This window comes from Centrocercus urophasianus, unplaced genomic scaffold (assembly GCF_019232065.1).
Source record: "Centrocercus urophasianus isolate 14NV4802_14NV808 unplaced genomic scaffold, USGS_Curo_1.0 seq_18, whole genome shotgun sequence".
Taxonomy (NCBI): Eukaryota; Metazoa; Chordata; class Aves; order Galliformes; family Phasianidae; genus Centrocercus; species Centrocercus urophasianus.
Genome location: NW_024884733.1, coordinates 443,748 through 460,016, shown reverse-complemented (window position 1 = coordinate 460,016; position 16,269 = coordinate 443,748). Strand labels below are relative to the sequence as shown.

The 16,269-nt window shown below is 35.8% G+C and overlaps 1 protein-coding gene across 3 annotated transcripts in view; it reads left to right on the top strand.

The window, feature by feature from the left end:
- The window catches only part of TPR (translocated promoter region, nuclear basket protein), a 43,899-nt gene that overhangs the window by 9,303 nt on the left and 18,327 nt on the right, over nucleotides 1-16,269 (top strand). For all 3 annotated transcript variants that reach the window (XM_042819043.1, XM_042819042.1, XM_042819041.1), the window contains exons 12-34: nucleotides 349-546; nucleotides 1,111-1,218; nucleotides 1,744-1,970; nucleotides 3,315-3,478; nucleotides 3,842-3,981; nucleotides 4,096-4,244; nucleotides 4,587-4,749; nucleotides 5,173-5,307; nucleotides 6,015-6,155; nucleotides 6,294-6,462; nucleotides 6,954-7,120; nucleotides 8,444-8,596; nucleotides 9,300-9,416; nucleotides 10,238-10,441; nucleotides 10,525-10,709; nucleotides 11,145-11,292; nucleotides 11,675-11,812; nucleotides 12,489-12,620; nucleotides 13,463-13,593; nucleotides 13,919-14,129; nucleotides 14,459-14,605; nucleotides 14,768-14,966; nucleotides 15,595-15,800. In XM_042819043.1, the coding sequence (XP_042674977.1) occupies nucleotides 349-546; nucleotides 1,111-1,218; nucleotides 1,744-1,970; nucleotides 3,315-3,478; nucleotides 3,842-3,981; nucleotides 4,096-4,244; nucleotides 4,587-4,749; nucleotides 5,173-5,307; nucleotides 6,015-6,155; nucleotides 6,294-6,462; nucleotides 6,954-7,120; nucleotides 8,444-8,596; nucleotides 9,300-9,416; nucleotides 10,238-10,441; nucleotides 10,525-10,709; nucleotides 11,145-11,292; nucleotides 11,675-11,812; nucleotides 12,489-12,620; nucleotides 13,463-13,593; nucleotides 13,919-14,129; nucleotides 14,459-14,605; nucleotides 14,768-14,966; nucleotides 15,595-15,800 (3,732 nt within the window). The remainder of the gene's footprint in view (nucleotides 1-348; nucleotides 547-1,110; nucleotides 1,219-1,743; nucleotides 1,971-3,314; nucleotides 3,479-3,841; nucleotides 3,982-4,095; nucleotides 4,245-4,586; nucleotides 4,750-5,172; nucleotides 5,308-6,014; nucleotides 6,156-6,293; nucleotides 6,463-6,953; nucleotides 7,121-8,443; nucleotides 8,597-9,299; nucleotides 9,417-10,237; nucleotides 10,442-10,524; nucleotides 10,710-11,144; nucleotides 11,293-11,674; nucleotides 11,813-12,488; nucleotides 12,621-13,462; nucleotides 13,594-13,918; nucleotides 14,130-14,458; nucleotides 14,606-14,767; nucleotides 14,967-15,594; nucleotides 15,801-16,269) is intronic.

The window sequence follows — 16,269 nt, the reverse complement described above, 5'->3', positions numbered from 1 at the left end:
ATAAAATTGTATTCCATGCTTGCTATTTTCTGTTGTGATACTACATTTTATATTTCTATTATCTTAAGTTTTCTTAAGGTTTGTCACTTCTACGTGGAATTCTTTAATTGCATACAGTTGCACTGTAACAGTTTGCATTTCTGAACTGCTCTGCCATGGTGTGAGTTATAAGTTCTTATAACTTTTTTTTTTCTTTTTAAGTCAGTCTGGTTCCTTTGAATTAATTTGGTTACCACTGTATAAACCTACAGTGCTCTAAGATACCAATTGTGTAATTACCAGTGGTTCTTTGATACATCTGGCCAGGTTTGTCTGTAAAAATAAATAAATAAAAATCTTTTGTTGCAGCTCTACAATGCATATGTAGAAACTCAGGATCAGTTGCTTTTGGAAAAGCTGGAGAATAAGAGAATCAATAAATATTTGGATGAAATAGTGCAGGAGGTTGAAGCCAAAGCACCAATTCTGAAACGTCAGCGTGAGGAATTTGAGCGTTCCCAAAAAGCTGTTGCTAGTCTATCTGCAAAGCTTGAGCAAGCTATGAAGGTTAGTATAAAAGGAAAAGAAGCACAAAAAATATGAAAAAAAAGAAGATTTTGATGTTTTTAATTCCAAAGACTGCTAAAATATGTATAAAATAGGGTCTTTTGTTCAACTTTTGTTCAAATGTTCCTGTGGGGGAAATGCCCATTGAACTTCAGCTTGAGAATTATCGAGCTTTTACAGAATTACATCGTGTTTTACAGAAACAACATTTTTATTACTTTGAAGTTAGCCTTTAGATGTGATTTTTGTGGTGGAAAAAGAATATAGACTTCAGTGTTTCTATTAATGCACACTCTAATGAAGCATTATACGTCGTGGCTTCTGATTCCTAAGCACATGAGGTTTAACCTTTTAACTTGAGGAAATAAAGCTTGATTTTAATTGAAAAAGTAAAGCTGCTGGTTAGTCTTGAAGTAAGCAAGATTAGTAAAAATCTGTTATGCATATTTAATTCACAGTGCATACCTCAGTAATTGACATCATATTTCTCTCTCTCTCAAAAAAAAAAAAAAAAAAAAAAAAGAATTTTCTTGAATGAATTACTACATATTTTTTTAACTGCAGGAAATCCAGAGATTGCAGGAGGATACTGATAAAGCCAATAAGCAGACCTCTGTGCTTGAAAGAGAAAACCAGAGACTGGAAATACAAGTGAAAGACCTCTCACAGCAGGTAGAACAAATGCTGCTGTAGTTTTAAAATGTGCTGTTTACAGTTTGTTTATTAATATAGTGCTGTTTTTCTAAATCTACTTGAAAGCTGTGTTCAGCTGTGCTCGTTCTTGGGCTGTCATAAGAATTATTAATAGCATTTCCCTGAGATAATATGATATTTACATTTCTGCTTACAGAACTGGATTAAGTTTATGGATAGAGGAGAGGCATCTTTAGAGTAATATCATTCAACATCTGTCTGGAAAACTAAAGTGTAATTTGTTTTATGTATTATTGGAAAGCCCAGTGGTAGGTTTCAGGAATTGAACACCAGAAATATCTACTTCTGATTTTGATGTGGTTTTCATTCTGCCAATCTGTCTTTTTAATAATGCATTTACCTCACAAGGATGTGTTTATTGTAACAGTTCATGTGTTGTAGGAAAAAGAAAATACTTGAAATTATTTTGTAATACTGTTTTTTTTTTTCTGAATGAACTTTTAATACTATGTGCAAGTCTTATGCTAGATTGTTCTCTTTCAGATTCGTGTGCTGTTAATGGAACTTGAAGAAGCTAGAGGCAATCATGTGATTCGTGATGAAGAAGTGAGCTCTGCTGACATCAGTAGCTCTTCTGAAGTAATATCTCAACATCTGGTGTCTTACAGAAACATTGAAGAACTTCAGCAGCAGAATCAGCGTCTCCTGGTGGCTCTTAGGGAGCTGGGAGAGGCTAGAGAGAAAGAGGAGCAAGAAACAACATCATCCAAGTAAATAATTTGTTCTTTCTATTGAAGTGTTTATACTGTGTAGTAACGGAATTACCTGCAAACTGTTCACTTTTTTGTTCTTACTGATTATGTGTATATAAGTTAATATATGCTCATGAGCAACTCCGTAATTGTGGTTTAACCTGGGAGAGGGAGCTCAGCACCACACAGCTCTTTGCTCATCCCCGCTCCCAGTGGGATGAGGGAGAGAACTGAAAGGGGAGAAAAAAAAGTGGGACTTAAGAGTTGAGATTAACAACTATTTACTAAGACAGAAAAGGAAGTGGGTAAAAGATTAATAGTTACGATAATCACACGCACACACACACAGAACAAGTGATGCACAAGCAGTTACTGCCTCCCCTTGCCAACTCCTCACTGTTTTCCAGTTCTTGGTTTTTTTTCCACTATGTCATATGGGATGGAATATCCCTTTGGCCAGGTTAGGGCAGCTGTCCAGGTTCTGTCCCCTCCCAGATCCTTGTGTTCTCACTGCCCCACCTGTGGGGGGCTGGGGAAATAGCTGAAAAGCAGAATGTCCTTGGCTTTGTGCAGCACTGCTTAGCAACAACTGAAACATTGGTGTGTTACCAACATTGTTTTTCTCGTGAAGCCAAAATACAGCCTTGTACCAGGCATAGTGAAGGAGAAATCTATACTGTCTCAGCTGAAACCAGGACAGTAATATATAAGGGCAATTGTTACTAAGCAGATGCCATATTGCTGTATCGCTTTATGTCTCATCATTCCCCCTTCAACATTGTTTATTTGACTAATGAAAATAATTTTTCTTCAAACATTCTTCCTAAACATTTTTTTTTTCATAGATACACAGGTCTGAGAATACACAGTGAAATGACAGCCTATCATAAAATAGGAGTAGTCTGTGTGAAAATCTTTTAAACTTGTGACATTCAAGAAAAATGATTGTCAGTCCTCCACTAAATGCAATTCCACGCATAGATGTTATTCAAAGAAGATTAAGTTTTCATTTGTGCTGAGGAAAAAAGAAAAGCATATGGGCTATAAAGCTCATAAATAATGTGATTCTATATTAAACAGTCTCAGCATGATTTTCTGTTAATGCTGCTGTTCGAAGTTACTCACGTGAACAGAATTACCTCTATTCTGCCTTTCATGAAAGGGGACGCCTACTTTCTTTCAGTCATCTACAAAAATCAAGACCTTATGCCATTTTTCCTATATGTTTTCTGAAACATCTCAGTGATGCTTAGCTTTCAAAGGTAACGTGTACTCTGGAAGACTTGTCACAGAATCTGAGAAGTTTGTAACCTTGGTAAGCCTTGTTGTTATATTACTAAAAACAACTGGTCTTGGTTTCAGAATTTCTGAGCTTCAAAGTCAACTTGATGAAGCTCTCAATGAGCTAGAAAAACTGCGTGAGTCACGTCATCATCAGTTGCAGCTCGTTGAGTCTATCGTTCGTCAGCGTGACATGTTTCGCATATTGTTGGCACAGACCACGGGAGCTGTCATTCCTTTGCAAGGTCAGTTCTGTGCTTCTGTGCCAATTGTTACAAGCTTCCAGGGGTGATGCTAAAATGAGACTAGTAATTTCTGTTAATTTCTTATTCCACTTTTACGCTTAGTTAATTGAAGATCCATGAATTGCATTTGGACACATGATTCTATTTCTGTAGTGTAATAACTTCCACGTAATGACTCGCCTGTAGTGGTGACTACATATGTGATGTAGTAGCATACTGTAGGTGTAAAGAATGGGCAGTCAGTCACTTGCTTAGGAAAACACACGACTTTCCTAGCAACATAGTATTGTTCTTAGGTTATATGATTTTCTGCTTTGCAAAGCCTTCATTCAGTTGTCACCTTTAAAATTTATTTTTTTCTAGCATCTGGTATCTTGCCAGAAGAGATTTCTCTTACATCTACTCCAAAGCGCTCAAGTATACCTCAAGCCATGTCAACTCCAGCTCCAGTGTCAATGAGTGAGTCGGTGGAGACGGCGGAGGCTAAAGCTGCACTTAAGCAGGTATTATTTTTTTTTCAGAAAACACTGCACAAAGCTGTTATTGTGGTGTTGTTTTTGGTTGTTGTTTTTTTTTTTCACTTTTCTAAGCACATTGATGTCTATTCTTTGATGCAGTTGCAGGAAGTTTTTGAGAACTATAAAAAAGAGAAAGCAGAGAATGACAAGTTGCTGAATGAACAAAATGAAAAGCTTCAGGAGCAAGTTACAGAATTGAGGTCACAAAATGCAAAGATATCCACACAGCTGGAGTTTGCCTCCAAACGGTAAACTGGCAATTTAATTGTGTTACTTTATGTATGTGCTCTTATCAGAAGAATCACATGGACTGCTTGATATAGGTTGCTTGGGAAGAGTTACCAGTTAAGTATCAGCATTATCTATTTTGTTAAAAAAAAAAAAAAAAAAAAAACACAATATCATAAGGGTGGGATTGAGAATATACCCCGTAGTTAAGTACAGGATATATGAGGCTATCTGAAAACCAGTGCATATCAACATGAAATATACGTCTGTGTACTTACACATCTTATGTTTAAATTTGAAAAAAAAAAAAGAAAAAAAAAGTATGATGGCAAACATTCTTTGCTATGTTGTTCTCTGTGAAGTTATGAAATGCTGCAAGATAATGTTGAAGGCTATCGTCGAGAAATAACATCTCTACATGAAAGAACGCAGAAACTCACAGCAACAACTCAGAAGCAAGAACAGATCATTAACACTATGACTCAAGACCTGAGAGGAGCTAATGAAAAACTGGCAGTGGCAGAGGTGAGTACTACAATGGATGAGGCTTCACATATCCCAAGTTAGTGCTAGAGTTTTTCTTAGAAGTTGTTAAAACTGGATGTGTGATAGTTTTAAATGTCAACTACTGTATTCGTAGTATGTATACTTGTGTGTTTTTTAATCTAATGGTGTTTGTTTGCAACTTCACAGAAAATATCTCAAGTACTGAGTAAAGATGGAATAAGTTATCAAGGTGTTTCAATAGCCGTATTTACATAGTAAATAGAATGTGATAAATGAAGCAGTTATGTTATTACTGTTCTTGGCCTTGATTTATACCCTGTAGTTTTAAATCAAAAGCTTGCTGCAGTAGTATTAAGTGACCATGCTAGTACTATCTGAAGTAAAAAATAAAGACCAGATTTGGGACAGATAACAAAATTTGTATTGTTTGCTATCTTAAAGGTGAGAGCAGAAAATCTAAAAAAGGAGAAAGATATCTTGAAAATGTCAGATGTGCGTTTGACTCAGCAACGTGAGTCTCTACTGGTTGAACAAAGAGGACAGAACTTGCTACTTACTAATTTGCGAACTATTCAGGTATGGAATGTTACTCATGGTAAATATCTGTCAGTCTTCGGTAAATGTCAATTGAAATTGACTTCCTGAGTCATAGAATAGGGTCTGAAAGAGGATTGTTTGTTTGTTACAAGTTGACACTAAACATAAATTATTTGGGCAACTTCTTTAAGATCTTTTTAATTCCTGTCTTGCATTTAAGACTTTGCCTGTGTAGATAATAGAGAGTTTTGAAATGATGAACAGGGTTTTTGCTTTAAGGTGGAGACAAAATGTGAAACAAAGAAAAAGGAAAAAAAAGTTGTGTGTTTTTATAATAGTAAAATTTACCAATGCTTGCCTTAATAAAGTATGCCTTAAAACAATAGGGGAATAGACTATTGTTTTCAGTTTTTAAGGTAAACTTACTTTTGCAGCATAAATATGTAAGGTTGCACATTTTGTCATATTCAACTTTTGTAGAAGGCTTTTTGTTTTTTTAATCCCCATATTAGACCACTTGAGTAATGAGTTTTCTCCTAATAATACTTGTTGTATCCGTATTATTAAAGAATATTTCAAAACTAAGTCTAAGTCTTAACTGCTGTTTCATGTATAATTATTGCTCCATTTAGTAATTAGTGTGGTTAGAAGTGTTATGACAATAAACCATTATGAAGTGCTGCAATAATTCAGAAGAAAATTATTGAAATATGTTGTAAGCATACTGCATTATGTTCTTTTATCAGGGAATACTGGAGAGGTCTGAGACGGAAACAAAACAAAGACTCAATAATCAGGTAGAAAAGCTGGAGCGTGAGATATCTCAGCTAAAGAAGAAACTAGAAAACGAGGTGGAACAAAGACATGCTCTTACCAAAAATCAGGAGGTAAATATAACTATGCTAAACTTGCCTTAGTGAAAATAAAGCAAGAGTTGAATGAATGGCTTCTGCCAGCTTGCAGTGGATTTTCAGATGTGAAATTTAGGAGCTCAGGTATACTGGAACTTCCTGCTGTGTGTTCAGGTTCACATCCTGGATCTTAAGAGGCAGCTAGAGACTGAGACAAACCGTCATGTTCACACGAAGGAGCTTTTGAAGAATGCCCAGAAAGAAACTACAGTGTTGAAACAACAGCTTAATAATACAGAGGCTCAGCTAGCATCTCAATCATCACAGAGGGCTCCAGGGAAAGGTAAAGATGTTTTCCTACATTGAATTTCTCTTTATTTTAAACACTATTATGTGCAGAATGGTAAGATTCATTACAATTTAGAATTAAGGAGGAAATATAGTAAATAATAAATCACCTCATTTTTGCAATCACAAATTTGAGTGAAAGATAACCAGGATGAGTTTTTAAAGTAAAATCAATGTCCAGCAGATTTTAAAAATGGAAAAAAGTAAAACCAAACTAAACGAAGAATCGCTTTTATTTTTATTTCAGGGCTTTTACATCTTTAAAGTATCTGTTTTTAAGTAGCCAATTTTTTGTGAATCAGCAGTTTGTTATAAACAATGGCTTACAAATAACAACTTTCTTTAGGGATGCTTTATGAGGGTGATTTTATTTTCTTCTAATTTTTCTCCCAGTTATCCTCAAAAAATGTCAGTTTTTAAATGGAGCAGCTGTCTAAAAAGCTGAAGTAGACTTCCACAGTTAATGAATATCTCCTGATGTTATAGGTCAGCCTGGTACAAGTGAAGATGTGGATGATCTTGTAAGTCGACTAAGACAAGCTGATGAACAAGTCAATGACCTAAGAGAAAGACTCAAGACTAGTTCTAGCAATGTGGACCAGTACAGAGCCATGGTTCTTAGTCTAGAGGAATCTCTTAATAAGGAAAAACAAGTAAGTAGTTAGCATCTAACACTCTTTATTAAAGCAAAACGAGAAATATAATGGAAGATTTTACTTTTTGTTTATACTGTGTTCTGTAGATTTATGGGAGGAATTAGAAAGCACCTGAGGGTAGTTTAGTTTTAGCACTGTAAAATAATGTAGTTAGATCAGACTTTACACAACTTGATTAAAAATACTTAGAATGAAGGAAATATTAAATGTCTTGCAACATATTTTTAAAATGTTGAATTGTAAGTTTGACTTAGCTTTGTACTTCCTTCAAAAGAGGAAATTCTTCCAAAAATTCTCCCTATAACACTATGATCATTGTTCTAAAAATATTATCTCTCAGTCAAAGCAGTTAAATCCACACCTTCTTTAGCTAAATAATAATCTTCAGTGATTCTGAAGAACATTTTTGATGTGTTCACGGGAAGAGCTTTATAACAGCTCTCCCTTCTGTGAAATACTTGACCATTTTAATGGTGAACGAGGTGATCTTCTTGCAAGATGTTCAGCATATCAAAATAAGATCGGGGAAGTAGGACACTCATTTTCTAGTGAACTTACAGCTTCATAAGATGGTGTGTTTTTCTAGTATCCAGTTCTCTTCTGATCTGTGATCTGTCTTCTGTTACTGTAAAACTTAATCTTAATTGTGGCTTGATTTGCCTTATGAGTGTTCCAGGTTTAGTGTGTTTTAAAAAAATAAAAATGAAAAAAATGTTGATGCATGGCTGAATGTAGTCATCTAAACCGTATCTTAGGTGTACTTCTAGCTTGGAGAAGAGAAGGTTCTGAGAAGACTTTATTGTGTGCTTTCAATACTTAAAGGGATCTGTTAAGCAGGAGGGAGACCAGCTTTTTACATGGCCTAGTGATAGGAAAAAGGGGGGGGATGGCTTTTAAACTAAGACAAAGGTTAGACATTAGGCAGAGATTCTTTACTCGGAGAGTGGTGAGGCAGTGGAAAAGGTTGCCCAGAGAAATTATAGATGCCCCATCCCTGAGGGCACTTAAGCCCAGGTTGAATCAGGGCCCTGAGCAATGTGATCTAGTGGAAGGCAACGTTGCCCGAAGAAGAGGGTTGGAACAAGATGATTTCTATGGTCTCTTCCAGTCCAAGATATTCTATGATTCTATGTATTGTAGTTTTGAAAAAATAAAATTTTTTCAGTGCTATTTTTTAGTTTCAGCATCTTCAGTGATGTACTAAATGAGATGTTGAGAATACCTTCTCTATTACTAAATATTACTAAAATCAAAGTGCCATATTTAAAGAAAAAAAAAAACCCAAACGTATCTATATCTAATTATGAGCTTTGATGAAAGGTGACAGAAGAAGTTCGTGCAACAGTTGAAGCTCGTCTGAAGGAGTCTTCAGAGTATCAAGCACAGCTGGAAAAGAAGTTGATGGAGTCAGAAAAAGAAAAGCAGGAACTTCAAGAGGAAAAGCGTAAAGCAGTGGAGAATATGGAACAACAGGTACACATCAAATACCACCTCTCTTAGGCTCTCTTGCATTGTCCTCAAGAATGAGTTTTTACTTGATTCTCTCCTTCTGTAGGAGCAGTGCATTGTGGTAGAGCCCAAAACTAAATCTCCTAGGATATACTGAAGTCTAACTAAATCTGAGAGGTTTCCAAACATGAAGTTTATCACTTCATTGGGATAGTGACAGCTTTAAATGGACTACCATCCTCTTGAACTCTAAGCACTAGTTACAGTAAAATGTGAGCAAGCCTTTGAGAAAGGTTTTGTGTAATCTGTTTTGGAACATGAACCAAAGCAGTACCTGTAGGATGCATGTATCCTAAAACTAGAGTAACCTTTGTCTCTATTTGTATCTTATTTGGGCTCTAACTGGGCTGGAAAGAAACATCATGAATGCAGTTAGTACTGCATTGAAACCAGACTCTTGAAAGAACAGTATTATTTTTTACCTGAGAAAGAACTTTGAATGTTTGTAAGACAAAGATGAGGGAGTGTTTCTTTTTATGTTTTAACTGTTATAGAATAATTATGCTTCAGCTTTAATTTATTCACAACTGCCTACAGTCAAAGCTGCATTCAATACTTAGTTAAATACTTTGTCAGTTAGTCTTTAAATTTTTATTTGATTTTTTGTTTGTGTTTGATTTTTTTTTTTGATTTTTTTTTTTTTATCTTCCCTCATTCGTCACTGTAGCTATCAGAACTAAAGAAGAGCCTGTCAGCTTTGCAGTCAGAAGTTCAGGAGGCCCTTCAGAGAGCCAGCACAGCTCTAAGTAATGAACAGCAAGCCAGACGTGACTGTCAGGAACAAGTATGTTTGTTGTATTTGCCTGTTTTAGCCAAAGGTAGTAAAATTAATGTTAATTTTTCATTGTTTTTCTCTCGAACTCAGGGCATTTTTCAAGGTTATCCTGCCAATCGTATTAGAGAAAATGAAAACAACTGTAAGAGCATTTTATCTGTTTTATGAATCTGCTTTCTTAGTGCATCACTGTTTTACATTATCAAACGTTTGTAAATTAAACTGACTTTGAGATAAAGTGATGCTGCAAGCACAGTTTTTGTCATTAAAAAAAGCAATGAATTCCAAGGTTTGCTTCATTATGTAAAAAATATATTAGCAGCATGTGATAAGGTTAGCCGTTGTTTAATCCAGCCCCAAAATTTATTAGTCTTCCTTTTTTTTTTTTTTTTTTTTTTTTTTTTTTTTTTTTTTACCTAATGTTACAACCGCAGGCTGTCCTCAGCTTTTTACCCTCATGTACTATATATCTTTCCCATTCACATGCAGAAATAATTGGCAGATGTTTTCATAAAAATTTCCATGTCTCATCTGTGCAGAATCAACAGCAAGAGCACTGACTGTAGATTATCTACAAAAAGTGTTTCTTCCACCGACCCTCTCAAAAGAAGTGATTACACTTTCTAACTTTTTAAAAAGAATAATTTATTCAATTAATTTCAATAATTTCTAAAAGTATCAATATCTTCTACACTTAGGAATGATGAAAGGTTTTGGTCAGTGGTTTTGTTTTTGATCAGCATTCACTAATTTTGTCCAGCATTTGAGAATCTCCAGGTAGTATCAAGCACAACATAAAAGGTAACAGAATCTGTAATTGTTTTCTTCAGGCAAAAATGGCTTCTGAAGCTCAGAATAAATATGAACGGGAATTAATGCTTCATGCTGCTGATGTTGAGGCATTACAGGCTATTAAAGAACAAGTTGCCAAGAATACAGCAGTAAAGCAGCAGCTTGAGGAAGCTGCACAGAAAGCTGAGTCTACGTTGCTAGAATGCAAAGCCTCCTGGGAAGAGAGGGAAAGAATGATGAAGGTATGATTGTTTTTATGGTTGCAGTAGGTGTTATCAGTTGCTAGTCTACATGAACTTTAAATTACTGAATAATTTTGTTGTAGGATGAAGCTTCAACACTTGCATCCCGCTGTGAAGATTTGGAAAAACAAAATCGATTATTACATGAGCAACTGGAAAGTCTGAGTGACAAGATGGTGACTTCTATGAAAGAAGCTATGCCAGCTGCATTAAATGTTTCTCTCAATGAGGAAGGGAAATCTCAGGAACAAATTTTAGAAATTCTTAGGTAAATTCAGCTCTGAGCTCCTTCTGTTGGTGGTTTTAATTCAATTTCCCAAATAAATAGTTCAGTCTTACTTCATATTTGAGAGACAATGTATAAAACTTAAATATGTTTTTAGTAGGTAGGAGATGATTGTCCTATATCAGTAAATAGTAAAGAGAATTTCTTTCTACTCCTAGAAAAACAGCAAAGTCGGTTTTGACAGGAAGCTAAGGTAGATTTTACAATATGTGACTGGCAGGAAAGTTTGATAGAGATTTTCTTTTTTTTTTTTTTTTTTTTTTTTTGTAAATCTAAATTTTTCTATGGTTTTTGTCTCAAATTTTCATCTTTATGGATTAATTTCTATACTCTTACTTCTTTAGATAGAGGATGCTTCTATTTAAAATGCCTTGCTTCATGTTTTCATTGACATGATGCCTTGTTTGTCTTGCGCAGATTTATACGTCGAGAAAAGGAGATTGCAGAAACTAGATTTGAGGTGGCCCAGGTGGAAAGTTTGCGTTTTCGTCAGAGAGTGGAGCATCTGGAAAGAGAACTCCAGGAAGTGCAAGACAGTCTCAATGCAGAGAGAGAGAAGGTGCAGGTATGGTTCAGTATTAATGTTTATGTTGTCAGGAAGTAGAGGGTTGCTCTCTGTGTTCTGCTTTCTCTCATTGCTGCTTGTGCTCAAGAATTTTGGAAGAATCAGAACCTTCTGTATTGAGGTTGGTATCTAGCCAAATGGAGAGTCTTGTCCTGGATCCTGTAAAGCACTGGCAATACCAAAAGCACGTAAATGGGGAAAATAAAGATCCTTTATCTGTTTTTTCCCAAACTCTTTTTTTCTTCAGTGATATTTACTTGTTTTGAATGTCTGTGTGAGATAATGAATTTCCACAGTAGTTACATAAGTTAGCATTATGCCTAGTCTCAGTCAGTATGGATATGTGTACAAGCAAAACAAATGAGTTAAATATTTTTAAAAGGTAACAGCAAAAACCATTGCGCAACATGAAGAATTAATGAAGAAGACAGAAACCATGAATGTACTTATAGAAACCAACAAGATGCTAAGAGAAGAGAAAGAGAGGCTAGAACAGGAGCTGCAGCAAATGCAAGCAAAGGTTAGTACTGGTCTCACGTATGTTTGCAGGCATTCAACTTGATGAGTTAACATCTGGATATACTGTTAATTACTTAAATTGTGAGTATTCTTTTACATCAAACTTGTATGAGGAGATGTTCCATTTTGGATTTAAGGTAACATTGCTCTTAGAATATTGCAGAGTCACATCAGTTTTCCTTACTGAAAATCAGCATTTATCACTGATGTTGTAACAAGGATACTATCAGCAGATAATGGCACAAAAATACATGCAAAGTAGGCCACAATTTTATTGAGAATGTAAAAACAAAATGTATAGATATCTCTTCCCAGTTCTACCTACGCATTGCTTTAATAGAATCCAGTGTAGTTTTGCTTGATTTCTAATACACAGTAATTCATTTCTTACAGCGAAGGACAAAGTAATGGTTTTGAGATTGTGAAGCTATAACTATAGTTGTTTTTCCTGTAGGATCATAGCCTACTCTTGCTTTCTGTTACTTTTCCTGCCTCCAGCTGGCTACTGAGAGGCAGAGTTGGGGAAAAAAATCTTTATCATGACTTTCTTGGGGATGTTTTGTTTTTTTTCTACAGTCTTTTTGCTGTCTCTGTCTTTCTTATAGTCATTAAACAAAGCCTACCATATTCCATTTTCTTGAGTCTCATTCAGTTTAATCTCCAACTGTGATTTTCAGGTACGCAAGCTTGAGGCAGACATTCTACCTCTACAAGAGTCTAATGCTGAACTGAGTGAGAAGAGTGGAATGTTGCAGGCAGAGAAAAAGCTTTTGGAAGAAGATGTCAAACGCTGGAAAACCCGAACACAGGTAGGAAATGTACATTTTAAGAAGCGTTTTGGAAGAGAAAGAAGAGGAAAAAAGTTCCAAAACATTTTTTAAAACAAAAAAACCCACACAAAACTATGTAATTTAAGTGACAGGAAAAAAGGAAATGTATTTAAATTTAAATCTGCATAAGCAATTTTTTATAGGTAGGCTGTTCTAATTCATAGGCAGACTAAATCAAAACACAGAATGACAGAATCATAGGGTTTGGTAGGGCTCATCGAGTCCAGCTGCCCCAGCAAAAGCAGGTTTGCTTCAGTAGGTTTTACAGGAAACCATCCAGGAAGGTCTTTAATGTCTCCAGAGAAGGAGTCTCCACAACCTCTCTGGGAGGACTCTTCCTATGTTCCAGTTTGTGCCCATTGCCACTTGTTCTGTTGCTGTGCATCGCTTAAAAATGCCTGGCTTCATCTACTTGACTCCCACATTTTAGGTATTTTTAAATAGTGATCCCTTCTCCAGGTTGGCAGTCTGAGATCTCTCAGCCTTTAATTGTATGGGCGATACTCCAAGCCCCTCCTCGTCTCTGTGACCCACCACTTGACTCTCTAGAAGTTCCTTGTCTGTTTCAAACCCTTAGTTTTGAAGTCCGGAGCTGGATGCAGTCCTCCAGATGTAGCTTCACCAGGACAGAGTAGAGGGAGAGGGGTAGCCTTCTTGACTGTGAGAGCACACTGCTGTCTCATCGCCAGCCTGTTATCAACCAGGACATCCAGGTCCTTCTCTGCAGAGCTCACAAAACAGTAATTCTGTTTAAAAAGATAGCCTGAATGTGTCTGTTTAATCATCTTGTGAAAACGCAGACTGTTTTGTCAACCTTTCAGCATTTGTTGAGTCAGCAGAAGGACACAGATCTTGAAGAATATCGGAAGCTACTTTCAGAAAAAGAGGCAAATACCAAGCGTATACAACAAATGAGTGAAGAAACAGGCAGGCTTAAAGCTGAAATAGCCAGGTATTGTAAAAGTCAATCAGTAAAAAAGCTTAATGTTTATAATAAAATTGCATATGGAAATGTAACTTCTTCACTATTTCCATGTAATTATTAAACTTTTGGTGTTATTGATGCAGCCTGATAACATACAAATAAAATAAGAATTGTTTTGGAAGATGTCTCATAGCTAAAGAAGCTCTAAAAAACATTAAACATTTGTACTGTAAAATCCTAGAGAATACGATTTACTGTGGATGGTGCCTACAGTATTGCATAAATGAGTGATATTGCAGTATATTATTTCAGACTTCTCACTTGCATCTCCTTTTTCTTTCTTGCTATTTAGAACTAATGCATCCTTGACTACAAGCCAGAATCTTCTTCAGAACTTGAAGGATGAAGTAGCCAAAATAAGAACAGAGAAGGAAACTTTGCAGAAAGAACTAGATGTTAAGGTTGCTGATATACAGGAAAAAGTGAAAACTATAACACAGGTCAAGAAAATTGGGCGCAGATACAAGACTCAGTATGAGGAGCTGAAAGCACAGCATGATAAGGTAGATATGATTTTGTTTGCAAAGAAATTCAGTTGTGTGTTTTCGTGTAAAGGTCATTAGCTGGATTATACATTCCCTTTGCTGTAACATGAGCACTTACTTGCAAAGGGAAAAGCAGAAAATTACATAGTTATGCTAACTCAGAAAATGAGTTCTATATCATTTAATACTTTGCTATGTTGTTAACATAACACTGGAGTTCATTAGAATGCCTGTGTTCTACCCAGAACTTTTAAAATTATTGCTTTGCATGCAACTGCAAGTTGTGAAAGTGAATGTGTTCTAACTGGACAGCATCATTCAGCCTGATACCACTTGACATATTTCAGATGGTTGCCGAAGCCGCAACTCAGTCTTTAGTAGAGCAACAAGAAGAACAAGTTTCTGTCCAGGAAGTACAAGAACTGAAAGACTCTCTCAGTCAGTCTGAAGTGAAGACAAAGACTTTGGAGAATCAGGTTGAAAATTTACAAAAGGTAAGAACAGAGCAAGCGATTTCAGAGGAATTTTTCTGGAGTCTCAAATAAATAACTGTGAAGACCATGATGGTGGTGGTCTGTGTGCATTTGCACATAGATGTGTGTACACACAGAATCATAGTTTTCTGAAATAGCTCATTGTGGCCAATCTTTTTATAGACTATAACAGAAAAGGAAACTGAAGCTAGAAATCTTCAGGATCAGGTATCACAGCTACAGTCAGAGCTTGCTCGTTTTCGTCAAGATCTGCAAGAGAAGACTACACAGGAGGAGCAGCTTAGGCAACAAATCTCTGAGAAGGAAGAGAAAACTAGGAAAACCTTTCTCGCAGCCAAGCAGAAAATTGCGCAATTAGCTGGTATTATTAATTTTTTTTCCTGTTCTTAAGGTGTCTTCTGTTTGGGTTTTTGAGTATTCCTCTGGGGAAGTATTCAGACAGTATTCTTAACGGTATTTTCTACATTAGATGTCTTAAAATTGTTCTAAGATTGAGAAAATTTAGTTCCTTAAGGAGATGGTGCAGGTACATAACTACTGTACATCTGGGGAATCAAAATTTTGTCTAATTTTGGCCAACCAATTTTTTTATGGTCTTGTTGATTACAGCAGATTGACTCTCCTAAAGACTTCAGTAATTTTCCCCTTGCCTCCTCAGAATGTAAGGGTGCAAAATATGCCACTTCTTCTTCTGTTTTAAATAGATATTGAGAGGAATGATGGTGCAAGTACTTGCTGAAAATATCTTGTCCTCCTATGACTGCTTATTTATTTATTGGATATATTTTTATATTCAATTTTTTTATTTAATTGCAATTAAATGAATGATATGCAGAAGTTAAAATTGTCTTGAAGAACTCCTAAAGCTTAACATATTTAGGATTTCAAAATTATTCAGTCATCTTATAAAATCAAATGAGCATTCAGCATGCAGAGACCTAGTATGCAGTTTTACAGTAGCAAAACTGGATCCTTTCCTATTAAATTAGGTACAAAAGAACAGCTAACTAAAGAAAATGAAGAGTGGAAGCAGAAGAGCAATTCATTAGAAGAGCAGAAGACTGAACTGGAAGTACGGATGAGTGCACTCAAGTCACAGTATGAAGGTCGAATCTGCCGCCTGGAAAGAGAGCTTAGAGAGCAGCAAGAGCGACACCATGAGCAGCGAGATGAGCCAGCAGAATCTACAAATAAGGTACAGAATCTGTCTATATGGCTGCATGAGAACAGGTTAGCCTTTTTTATGTGTCTCATACTGAACTACAGCAGCTTTCAGCCCTAGCTCTGTTGTACAGTTTGGCTTGTTTTTTTAATGTATTCATATGGGAGAACTTTAGGTGAAGGCTGGTTTATCTGATACTAAACAGTAGATGAAAATTCTTCTTATAAATAAATAGCAGTGAACCTAGCAAATAGCACTACTCAAGTTCCATTAGCCCCAGACTAGTGGTTTTGGAGATATGCAGGCTGGCTTTAGTAAGGATTCAGAACTTAAATTAAAACTTGTTTCTTGCCAGTGTCATAATACCCAACGCTGGCAAGCATGCAGTTATCTTGATCACAGTGAATTAGCTGATAAATTGTTTTCACTATGCTTTTGATTTTTATATTTTCATACATATGTTCAGCTATTTTTGGCAGTGTTTTATATTTCAACAGCTTCA